This window comes from Neoarius graeffei, chromosome 24, assembly GCF_027579695.1.
Source record: "Neoarius graeffei isolate fNeoGra1 chromosome 24, fNeoGra1.pri, whole genome shotgun sequence".
Classification (NCBI taxonomy): Eukaryota; Metazoa; Chordata; class Actinopteri; order Siluriformes; family Ariidae; genus Neoarius; species Neoarius graeffei.
Window position 1 is genome coordinate 57,149,586 of NC_083592.1, and position 12,578 is coordinate 57,162,163.

Below are 12,578 nucleotides of genomic sequence, written 5' to 3' on the forward strand. Positions count from 1 at the left end.
GTCCACTATCACAGGATGCCATCAAATCCTTCATTGACCAATAGAGGGCGCTATTGAAATATTTCATTCACCAGCACCTTAATTCTGCAACAAAGCTCTGAACTAAATGCTTCCTGCTTCAAAAAAAAGGACACTACTGAATGCTTCACTTCACTGTTGTTGACCAACAAAGGGTGCTACTGACGTATGATTCGCCAAAAGAGAGCACGGCTGAATACTTTTCCACAAACAACATCGTTCACCAACAGAAAGAGCTAGAAAATTGTTCGTTCGCCAACAGAGGGCGCTATTGAACGCTTCATATCAGTAATACCTTTGTACACCAGCAGAGGGAGCTATTAAACCCTTCATTTGACCAACATTATTGTTCACCAACAGAGGGCGCTATTAAATGTTTCATTTCAAAAACACTTTTATTCACCAGCAGAGGGCGCGATTGAACGCTTCATTTGACCAGCAGAGGGCGCTGTTGAACTCACACCATGAAACGCCACTGCACTTCACTCGCTTTGACAGAAAACGCTGAGCGTTAACGGCTAAACAAGTTTCCCGGATAAAAAAATGACAGAGCTGCGGCACCGCGGTGGTCCCGCAGACCCTGACCTGCAGCAGCAGCAGTCGTCGGAGGATAAGGTAAAAAAATAAAATAAAATAATCACAGCAGCAGCAGAAGAAGAAAGCGGTGCGTGTTTATATAGCGGTGTAATGGCAGCTAGAAACGAAGCGCGAGCGCTGCTAACTGTGCTAGCTTCGTTACCCGGGTAACCCGAATGTCAGAGCTGGCTAGCTTTAGCAACAGATTTTATTAAATCACTCCTGGTCGTTTTATGACTTAAATAGAAAAATAAACGCGTGCTGAATTGATTTATTTGAGCTGTTTTGGTTTAGTAATGAAGCTATCTGGCTAGTTAGATGGCTAAATATATAGCATAGCCTGAGGGGTTTACAGTTTAGGGCTAATTTGGAGTCGGTCAGTTCAGCTCCGTGTTTCTGTGCACGCTTTCCTCCATTTTATGAAACATTTCAGTGTGTTTTCTTGCTTTTGAGCTATAAACCCGAATTATCTTCTTTTGAAATAATTCAGGAGGATAGAACGAGTGTTGGACACAGAGGTGAGCGATAGGTAACAAATATAAAGCTTATCGCGATAACTGACATTTTGATGTTAAAGAAATGAAATATCGCGATATTTCTGTTTTTAGTTTAACGCGTTATCACAGTTGTGAGTTGTTATGGAAGACCAGGAGATCACATGTTCACGTCACGTCACATCTCGTCTCATCTTGTCTCATCACGTCATATAATGTCACATCACGTCATATAATGTCACATCACATCTCGTCTCATCACGTCACGTCTCGTCACATCACATCTCATCTTCTGTTTTTACAGTTAAAAAAGGCTGACATTGAGTATAAAGTCATCTCTTTATAAAATATTGTTATTTTTTTGCTTTCCTCTTTTACAGTTACACTCTATCGCGTGTGTGTATTATCTCCTGCCATGTCAATATTTGTACAAATAGTTGTATGACCGAGCTCTACAGTATTTATCTTTGTGTTGCAGTATTGATCAGATATTCTGTCTAAAAAAAGAATGAGTTTTTGATGTTTCTTTGACTGTAATTAAAATGTAATGATTCAGGAACGACTCGAGGTTTTTAGATAACGAGCAGAGTGGAAACTAATGATGAAGAGAAACATTTAAATGGAAAACAAGACAAGTTTTTTTTTCTTATGTCGATGACAAAGAACATGAGTTTCATCAAGTGATCAGGTCACACATTATTATTATTATTATTATTATTATTAAGGGTGGCACGGTGGTGTAGTGGTTAGCGCTGTTGCCTCACAGCAAGAAGGTCCGGGTTCGAGCCCCGTGGCCGGCGAGGGCCTTTCTGTGTGGAGTTTGCATGTTCTCCCCGTGTCCGCGTGGGTTTCCTCCGGGTGCTCCGGTTTCCCCCACAGTCCAAAGACATGCAGGTTAGGTTAACTGGTGACTCTAAATTGAGCGTAGGTGTGAATGTGAGTGTGAATGGTTGTCTGTGTCTATGTGTCAGCCCTGTGATGACCTGGCGACTTGTCCAGGGTGAACCCCGCCTTTCGCCCGTAGTCAGCTGGGATAGGATCCAGCTTGCCTGCGACCCTGTAGAACAGGATAAAGCGGCTACAGATAATGAGATGAGATGAGATTATTATTAATTTATGATTCCGAGTTGTTCAGTCTGTCGTTGTTCAGCTGCTTGATCTAAAATTAAATGTTTAATAGACAGCTAGTGGTTATAGTGGTAAATAAAATGAGTCGTAAAACTCCTGAAACTGTATCATACCAGAGTGTATTGGAATTTTATTTTATTATATCCTCATATCGTTATGATTGTTCCCATATACGATACGTCGTCCGGCTGTCCAACACTGAGTTAGAAAGAGACGTGTGTTTCTGTAAGCCGTGTTGAATTCTTCCGAGCGCTGGTCATTTATTAATCAGTGACAGAAATGAAATTATTCCAGAACAGAACAGATCTCGCTGTGTTTAACGTCCTCACTGGGACATTAGTGTCATGAGACAGCCAGAGAGGACGGTTCAGCAGGAGAGAGAGAGAGAGAAGTCTGGCACTAAACAGGAGGATAAACTCTGAAAAAGATTTTTATTATGAAGCAGGATGGAGGAGATCTGGTCGAAATGGTGAGTAGGTGGTACGAGGTTAACTTCAGACCACAGCTTTGCATCGGGCCGAGACGATGTGGATGTGGTTCAATGCCTGTGGGATTGATTGTTTTGCATCGCTGTGGTTTAGTGATGTCACTTGAACTAAACTATAAAGGTACAGGGTGTTGATCAAGTTCATATTAACATGCTTACTCTGATATGTTACTGTTTCCATAGTAACAGCTCGTTCAGAGTATGGCGCACGCCTCACGTGAACGTGTGTACATGTTGATGAGGTTATTTAACACGTATTTAATGTAAGGAGTCTTCAGTTTCAGTCAGAGGTAAAGCTGTAAGTTTAAGTTTTGTGAGGTCTTCGCGAGAAGCTGCTGTAATGTACAGTACATGAGACAGGGATGAAAGTCTTCCGGATTTACCCGGAAATCCGGATATTTGACAAAATTCTTGAAAATCTCCGGTTTTCCGAATTTTTCGCGTTCCTAGATGCGGTGTAATACTTCGCATCGTCCTCGCATGGGCGCGATCCTTAAATAGCCCAAACACAGTTCATTGATTAAAGACAGGTGTTCTTTGTTAATGGTACGCGTGCCGGAGCTCCTTAGGCGCGCACGACTGACACCGTTCTGTGCAAGCGCAGCACAATCGCACGAGAAAGCATGTTCGAGCTGCCAGTGTAGCTGCAGTCTTTTTAGCTGCAAATTACAAGTATTTCCTCGTGTTAATAATTCGCCGTCAAAACAAGCAAAACTTTCCTCCTTCTTTCGACGTGAAGAGAGGTAAGCAATTTATTTTTTATATATATATAATTTTTTTTTTTTTTTTTCCCCATCAAAGTTGCATTTTGTGGTTTCGAAGCTAAGTTTTAGTGCCGTTTCTAGAACACAACATCAAGAAAACGTGGAAGAAACAGCAGTAAAGAAAGAGCCGGTTTCTAAGCTGCCTAAAACTAGCAATGGGAATTTATTTTTTGTTCCATAATGCACTCAGGCTGACAGTCAGTGTGTGACACACACACACACACACACACACACACACACACACACACACACACACACACACACCCTGAAAAATCCTAGCACCCTGAAATTTGGTGTTCATTGGTGTGTTTAAATTTACAGACAATACGAACTAATGTAAACAATTGGCTTCAACTCGCATAAATCTGAATTGGAAATGTTTAGTTCACTTTAGCTTCTGCAAACGCACAACTCGACTAAAAGATTGATAAACGAGGCTCAACGTCCCCAACATTGAAACCTGAAAGCTTTAGAAACTCTAACAGACCTTTACTGTTTAACAGCACTGTTTTGGGATTTTGCTGAGTTTACCTTCAACTGTCTGATTTTTTTTTCAAAGTACTGAACTGTGTAGCAGGAAAATCACCACGTTTTCTAAATGCACCCCTGAAAATTACTCGTTAACTCGGGGAATTAAATTTGATATTTTTGACATGTTAATCATTAATGTACATGAAAGAAAAAGGCTTAAAAGTTATAACTTGTTTTAGTGAAAATAAATACTAAAATGCATGAAAATGCAGGGTTTTGCGTGTTCTCATCTCATCTCATCTCATCTCATTATCTCTAGCCGCTTTATCCTTCTACAGGGTCGCAGGCGAGCTGGATCCTATCCCAGCTGACTACGGGCGAAAGGCGGGGTACACCCTGGACAAGTCGCCAGGTCATCACAGGGCTGACACATAGACACAGACAACCATTCACACTCACATTCACACCTACGCTCAATTTAGAGTCACCAGTTAACCTAACCTGCATGTCTTTGGACTGTGGGGGAAACCGGAGCACCCGGAGGAAACCCACGCGGACACGGGGAGAACATGCAAACTCCGCACAGAAAGGCCCTCGCCGGCCACGGGGCTCGAACCCGGACCTTCTTGCTGTGAGGCGACAGCGCTAACCACTACACCACCGTGCCACCCGGTTTTGCGTGTTATGTTATTAAAATATTTTTGGGGGACGTTAACGCCCCCCCCCCCCCCCCGTCTTAGTTTGACTTTCAAAAGTTCAGGGTTTTTTTCTTTGCTCCACTTTCATCTCTAATGAGAACAGGAATATACGTGTGTTTTTCATGATGCTAAATGTAAATATAAACGAATAACAAGTATGATGTTTCGTGTCATGGTTTTTTTTAGGAAATAAAAAAAAATTGCTGTGGTATCAGAGGACTAAAAGACATACTGTTATCAGAGAATAATCTAGTTCAGGTTCAGAAGAGTGGCTCCGCTTGGTGTCCCCTCATCGTTTTTTTTTTTTTTAAATGGCCCGTGTAAGGTCACGCCTCTCTGCTGGATCAGAACCCTCAGGCACTCAATCTGTTTCCATCACGAGTCTGTCCATGTCCACGTGTTTCTCATTTCTCCAACCGTGGACATGTGACCACACGGAGACCCAGTTGACTGTTTTGTTCTCCTCACTTTCTTCATTATTAGATCTGGTTCTCAATGGAGCTCATGGAGTATCATCACTGTGATAAACGAGCAGGACACTCTTTTCGTGGATCTCGTTTAATTCAACAACTGCAAACTTGCTGGAAGCAGCTGATTGGATTGAAACGTTTTAAATCTAAATGTTTAAACATTTCGACATCATTAGTTTTTATTTTTCTTCTTGCTGGCATTTTGTTAGCCGAGCTGTAAATTGTGGATCATGATGTATATAATATGAGATCCATATCATCAAAAAAAGAAAAAAAAGTTGTTGGATTGGACCTGAGGAACTGCTGATGTTCTTTAGTACGATCTGAAATCTTTTTCTTTTTCCTGCGTGGTATTATTTTTTTGTATGGATTAATATATTCTCATTCCATCTTTTTGTTTTGAGTTCCCACCCAGCCATGTCCTATACTGCAGCTAGCAACCAGCGAGGGTGCAGGCTAACACGTGCTAGTCACAGTCGGCTCACTCGGAGCACAATGCTATCTGCCCTCTTCCACATACTTGAGCTCACCGAAGCCCATGATTGGCTAGTGGTGCTGTGATTGACTGGAGAGAGAGAAAGCAAGCAAGCCCCTCCCACTCAGAGACAGTTTTGCTCTCTTGGTCTGCAGCATCGTCGGGATTCAAACTTGCAATCTCCGGGCAATAAAAATACTCGCAAATGATAATACCGTCCGCCTTCTGTGACAGCGCACAGTTTATTATCCTGATGAGACCTGCGTTGTTAAGCGTAATTAATTGCAGCAGTGACGTCCTCGTGTGTATATGTACAGTATATGAATGTGTGTATATTCTTGATTTATATTAATATTCAGTTTAATGAGAGTAATGTCTCATCTTATCTCTAGCCGCTTTATCCTGTTCTACAGGGTCGCAGGCGAGCTGGATCCTATCCCAGCTGACTACGGGTGAAAGGCGGGGTTCACCCTGGACAAGTCGCCAGGTCATCACAGGGCTGACACATAGACACAGACAACCATTCACACTCACATTCACACCTACGCTCAATTTAGAGTCACCAGTTAACCTAACCTGCATGTCTTTGGACTGTGGGGGAAACCGGAGCACCCGGAGGAAACCCACGCGGACACGGGGAGAACATGCAAACTCCACACAGAAAGGCCCTCGCCGGCCCCGGGGCTCGAACCCGGACCTTCTTGCTGTGAGGCGACAGCGCTAACCACTACACTACCGTGCCGCCCGCTGAGAGTAATGTATTTATTTTTTAAAGCAGTTATTTATTTATTTTTAAAAGTTTTGTTTGTCCCCCTCTTGTCAGATTGCAGTGTCGTCTCTCTGCACATTTCCACGCTCTGCTAAAGATAACGTCCCAGTTTCCTCCACTGCAGTTCGGCCCAATCGAAGCCTGCGAGACTTTTCTATCCATTTAATCGTCCTGCAGCAGCTCATCTGTCCATCCTTTTCCCCCAGGCGCAGTTTCCTCTGTGCGCCTAATGGAACTGATGATAACGCCTCGGTGAAAGTGGTGCGAGTTTTCAGGAGGTGTTTTCAAGACCTGAGCCTGCATGCTGGGAGAAAGATAAATTTATCCACCACTTCCTCTGGTTTTTGGACTGAATTAGCTAGCAGTCTCACCATGCAGCATAACGTTACGTTAGCTAACGGTCTCGCCATACGGCATTACGTTAGCTAACTGTCTCACCATACGGCATTACGTTAGCTAACGGTCTCGCCATACAGCATTACGTTAGCTAACTGTCTCACCATACGGCATTACGTTAGCTAACGGTCTCACCATACGGCGTTACGTTAGCTAACGGTCTCACCATACGGCGTTACGTTAGCTAACGGTCTCACCATACGGCGTTACGTTAGCTAACGGTCTCACCATACAGCATTACGTTAGCTAACGGTCTCACCATACGGCGTTACGTTAGCTAACTGTCTCACCATACGGCATTACGTTAGCTAACTGTCTCACCATACGGCATTATGTTAGCTAACTGTCTCACCATACGGCGTTACGTTAGCTAACGGTCTCGCCATACGGCATTACGTTACGTGAGCTAACAGTCTCACCATACGCCATTACGTTACATTAGCTAACAGTCTTGCCATATGGCATTACATTATGTTCGCTAATGGTCTCACAATACGGCATTGTGTTACGTTAACTAACAGTCTCGCCATAAGGCATTACATTACGTTAGCTAACAGTCTTGCCATACAACATTACGTTATGTTAGCTAATGGTCTCACCATACGGCATTACGTTACGTTAGCTAACGGTCTTGCCATACAACATTACGTTATGTTAGCTAATGGTCTCACCATATGGCATTACGTTACGTTAGCTAACGGTCTCGCCATATGGCATTGTTAGCTAACAGTCTCGCCATACGGCATTACGTCATGTTAGCCAATAGTCTCACCATACGGCATTACATTACGTTAGCTAACAGTCTTGCCATACAACATTACGTTATGTTAGCTAATGGTCTCACCATATGGCATTACGTTACGTTAGCTAACGGTCTCGCCATATGGCATTGTTAGCTAACAGTCTCGCCATACGGCATTACGTCATGTTAGCCAATAGTCTCACCATACGGCATTACATTACGTGAGTTAACAGTCTTGCCATACAACATTACGTTATGTTAGCTAATGGTCTCACCATACGGCATTACGTTACGTTAGCTAACGGTCTCGCCATATGGCATTGTTAGCTAACAGTCTCGCCATACGGCATTACGTCATGTTAGCCAATAGTCTCACCATACGGCATTACGTTAAGTTAGCTAACAGTTTTGCAATACGGCATTATGTTACGTTAGCTAACAGTCTCGCCATACTGCATTACTTTACGTTAGCTAATGGTCTCGCCACACGGCATTACGTTACGTTAGCTAGTGGTCTCTCCATACAGCATTACTTGACATTAGCTAGCAGTCTCTCCATACGGCATTATGTTAGCTAGCGGTCTTACCATACAGCATTACGTGACGTTAGCTAACAGTCTCGCCATATGGAATTACGTTACGTTAGCTCAGGGTCTCGCCATACGGAATTACGTTATGTTAGCTAGCGGTCTCCATACTGCATTACGTGAAGTTAGCTAGCGGTCTCTCCATACGGCGTTACGTTAGCTAGCGGTCTCTCCATACGGCGTTACGTCAGCTAACGGTCTCGCCCTACTGCGTTACATCAGCTAACGGTCTCGCCCTACTGCGTTACGTCAGCTAACGGTCTCGCCCTACTGCGTTACGTCAGCTAGCGGTCTCGCCGTACGGCGTTGCGTCGCGTCAGCTAGCGGTCTCGCCGTACGCCGTTGCGTCGCGTCAGCTAGCGGTCTCGCCGTACGGCGTCGCGTCAGCTAGCGGTCTCGCCGTACGGCGTCGCGTCAGCTAGCGGTCTCGCCGTACGGCGTCGCGTCAGCTAGCGGTCTCGCCGTACGGCGTCGCGTCAGCTAGCGGTCTCGCCGTACGGCGTCGCGTCAGCTAACGGTCTCGCCCTACTGCGTTACGTCAGCTAACGGTCTCGCCCTACTGCGTCACGTCAGCTAGCGGTCTCGCCGTACGGCGTCGCGTCGCGTCAGCTAGCGGTCTCGCCGTACGGCGTCGCGTCGCGTCAGCTAGCGGTCTCGCCGTACGGCGTCGCGTCGCGTCAGCTAGCGGTCTCGCCGTACGGCGTCGCGTCAGCTAGCGGTCTCGCCGTACGGCGTCGCGTCAGCTAGCGGTCTCGCCGTACGGCGTCGCGTCAGCTAGCGGTCTCGCCGTACGGCGTCGCGTCAGCTAGCGGTCTCGCCGTACGGCGTCGCGTCAGCTAGCGGTCTCGCCGTACGGCGTCGCGTCAGCTAGCGGTCTCGCCGTACGGCGTCGCGTCAGCTAGCGGTCTCGCCGTACGGCGTCGCGTCAGCTAGCGGTCTCGCCCTACGGCGTCGCGTCAGCTAGCGGTCTCGCCCTACGGCGTCGCGTCAGCTAGCGGTCTCGCCCTACGGCGTCGCGTCAGCTAGCGGTCTCGCCCTACGGCGTCGCGTCAGCTAGCGGTCTCGCCCTACGGCGTCGCGTCAGCTAGCGGTCTCGCCCTACGGCGTCGCGTCAGCTAGCGGTCTCGCCCTACTGCGTCGCGTCAGCTAGCGGTCTCGCCCTACTGCGTCGCGTCAGCTAGCGGTCTCGCCCTACTGCGTCGCGTCAGCTAGCGGTCTCGCCCTACTGCGTCGCGTCAGCTAACGGTCTCGCCCTACTGCGTCGCGTCAGCTAACGGTCTCGCCGTACTGCGTCGCGTCAGCTAACGGTCACGCCCTACTGCGTCGCGTCTGCTAACGGTCTCGCCCTACTGCGTCGCGTCTGCTAACGGTCTCGCCCTACTGCGTCGCGTCTGCTAACGGTCTCGCCCTACTGCGTCGCGTCTGCTAACGGTCTCGCCCTACTGCGTCGCGTCTGCTAACGGTCTCGCCCTACTGCGTCGCGTCAGCTAACGGTCTCCCCCTACTGCGTCGCGTCAGCTAACGGTCTCGCCCTACTGCGTCACGTCAGCTAACGGTCTCGCCATACGGAATTACGTTACGTCAGCTAGCGGGCTCTCCATACGGAATTACGTTACGTCAGCTCGCGGGCTCTCCATACGGCATTACTTTAAGTTAGCTAGCGGTCTCTCCATACGGCATTACGTTAAGTTAGCTAGCTGTCTCTCCATACGGCATTACGTTAAGTTAGCTAGCGGTCTCGCCATACGGCATTACGTTAAGTTAGCTAGCGGTCTCGCCATACTGCGTCACGTTAGCTAGCGGTCTCGCCATACTGCGTCACGTTAGCTAGCGGTCTCGCCATACTGCGTCACGTTAGCTAGCGGTCTCGCCATACGGTATTACGTTACGTTAGCTAACGGTCTCGCCATACTGCATTACGTTACGTTATCTAACGGTCTCGCCATACTGCATTACGTTACGTTATCTAACGGTCTCGCCATACTGCATTCCGTTACGTTAGCTAGCGGGCTCTCCATACGGAATTACGTTACGTTAGCTAGCGGTCTCCATACTGCATTACGTGACTTTAACTAGCGGTCTCGCCATACAGCATTACGTTAGCTAACTGTCTTGCCATACGGTATTACGTTACGTTAGCTAACGGTCTCGCCATAGGGCATTACGTTACGTTAGCTCGCTGTCTCTCCATACGGCATTACGTTAAGTTAGCTAGCGGTCTCGCCATACGGCATTACGTTAAGTTAGCTAGCGGTCTCGCCATACTGCGTCACGTTAGCTAGCGGTCTCGCCATACTGCGTCACGTTAGCTAGCGGTCTCGCCATACGGTATTATGTTACGTTATCTAACGGTCTCGCCATACTGCATTACGTTACGTTATCTAACGGTCTCGCCATACTGCATTCCGTTACGTTAGCTAGCGGGCTCTCCATACGGAATTACGTTACGTTAGCTAGCGGTCTCCATACTGCATTACGTGACTTTAACTAGCGGTCTCGCCATACAGCATTACGTTAGCTAACTGTCTCGCCATACGGTATTACATTACATTAGCTAACGGTCTCGCCATAGGGCATTACGTTGCGTTAGCTCGCGGGCTCTCCATACGGCATTACGTTACGTTAGCTCGCTGTCTCTCCATACGGCATTACGTTAAGTTAGCTAGCGGTCTCCATACGGCATTACGTTAAGTTAGCTAGCGGTCTCCATACGGCATTACGTTAAGTTAGCTAGCTGTCTCTCCATACGGCATTACGTTAAGTTAGCTAGCGGTCTCGCCATACTGCGTCACGTTAGCTAGCGGTCTCGCCATACTGCGTCACGTTAGCTAGCGGTCTCGCCATACTGCGTCACGTTAGCTAGCGGTCTCGCCATACTGCGTCACGTTAGCTAGCGGTCTCGCCATACTGCGTCACGTTAGCTAGCGGTCTCGCCATACTGCGTCACGTTAGCTAGCGGTCTCGCCATACTGCGTCACGTTAGCTAGCGGTCTCGCCATACTGCGTCACGTTAGCTAGCGGTCTCGCCATACTGCGTCACGTTAGCTAGCGGTCTCGCCATACTGCGTCACGTTAGCTAGCGGTCTCGCCATACTGCGTCACGTTAGCTAGCGGTCTCGCCATACTGCGTCACGTTACGTTAGCTAGCGGTCTCGCCATACTGCGTCACGTTACGTTAGCTAGCGGTCTCGCCATACTGCGTCACGTTACGTTAGCTAGCGGTCTCGCCATACTGCGTCACGTTACGTTAGCTAGCGGTCTCGCCATACTGCGTCACGTTACGTTAGCTAGCGGTCTCGCCATACTGCGTCACGTTACGTTAGCTAGCGGTCTCGCCATACTGCGTCACGTTGCGTTAGCTAGCGGTCTCGCCATACAGCGTTACGTTGCGTTAGCTAGCGGTCTCGCCATACAGCGTTACGTTGCGTTAGCTAGCGGTCTCGCCATACAGCGTTACGTTGCGTTAGCTAGCGGTCTCGCCATACAGCGTTACGTTATGTTACATAACAGTCTCGCCATACGGAATTGTTACATTAGCTAACGGTCTGTCCATATGGTGTTACGTTACGTTAGCTAGCGGTCTCTCCATACAGCGTAACGTTACATTATCTAGCGGTCTCTCCATACTGCGTTACGTTTTATTAGCTAGCGGTCTCTCCATACGGAATTGTTACCTTAGCTAACGGTCTCGCCATATGGAATTGTTACCTTAGCTAACGGTCTCGCCATACTACGTTACGTTCGCTAGCGGTCTCGCCATACTGCGTTACGTTACGTTAGCTAGCGGTCTCGCCATACTGCGTTACGTTACGTTAGCTAGCGGTCTCGCCATACTGCGTTACGTTACGTTAGCTAGCGGTCTCGCCATACTGCGTTACGTTACGTTAGCTAGCGGTCTCGCCACACTGCGTTACGTTACGTTAGCTAGCGGTCTCGCCATACAGCGTTACGTTACGTTAGCTAGCGGTCTCGCCATACAGCGTTACGTTACGTTAGCTAGCGGTCTCGCCATACAGAGTTACGTTACGTTAGCTAGCGGTCTCGCCATACAGCGTTACGTTACGTTAGCTAGCGGTCTCGCCATACAGCGTTACGTTACGTTAGCTAGCGGTCTCGCCATACAGCGTTACGTTTTATTAGCTAGCGGTCTTTCCATACTGCATTATGTTACGTTACATAACAGTCTCGCCATACGGAATTGTTACGTTAGCTAACGGTCTCTCCATACGGCATTACGTTACGTTAGCTAGCGGTCTTGCCATTCTGCATTATGTTACTTTAGCTAGCGGTCTCGCCATTCTGCATTATGTTACTTTAGCGAACAGTCTCGCCGTACGGCGTTACGTTAGCTAGCGGTCTCTCCACACGGTATTACGTTACGTTAGCTTGCAGTCTCGCCATACTGCATTACTTTACTTTAGCTGACAGTCTCCCCATACAGAATTACGTTGCGTTAGCTAACATTCTCGCCATACTGCAATACGTTATGTTAGCTAACGCTTT

General features: G+C 47.6%; 1 protein-coding gene across 1 annotated transcript in view; it reads left to right on the forward strand.

The window, feature by feature from the left end:
* Positions 1-490: 490 nt before the first annotated feature.
* Positions 491-12,578, forward strand: part of cds2 (CDP-diacylglycerol synthase (phosphatidate cytidylyltransferase) 2) — a 40,622-nt gene continuing 28,534 nt past the window's right edge. Inside the window, exon 1 of the mRNA XM_060907519.1 lies at positions 491-633. Coding sequence (XP_060763502.1) covers positions 562-633 — 72 coding nt within the window. The 5' untranslated portion in view covers positions 491-561. The remainder of the gene's footprint in view (positions 634-12,578) is intronic.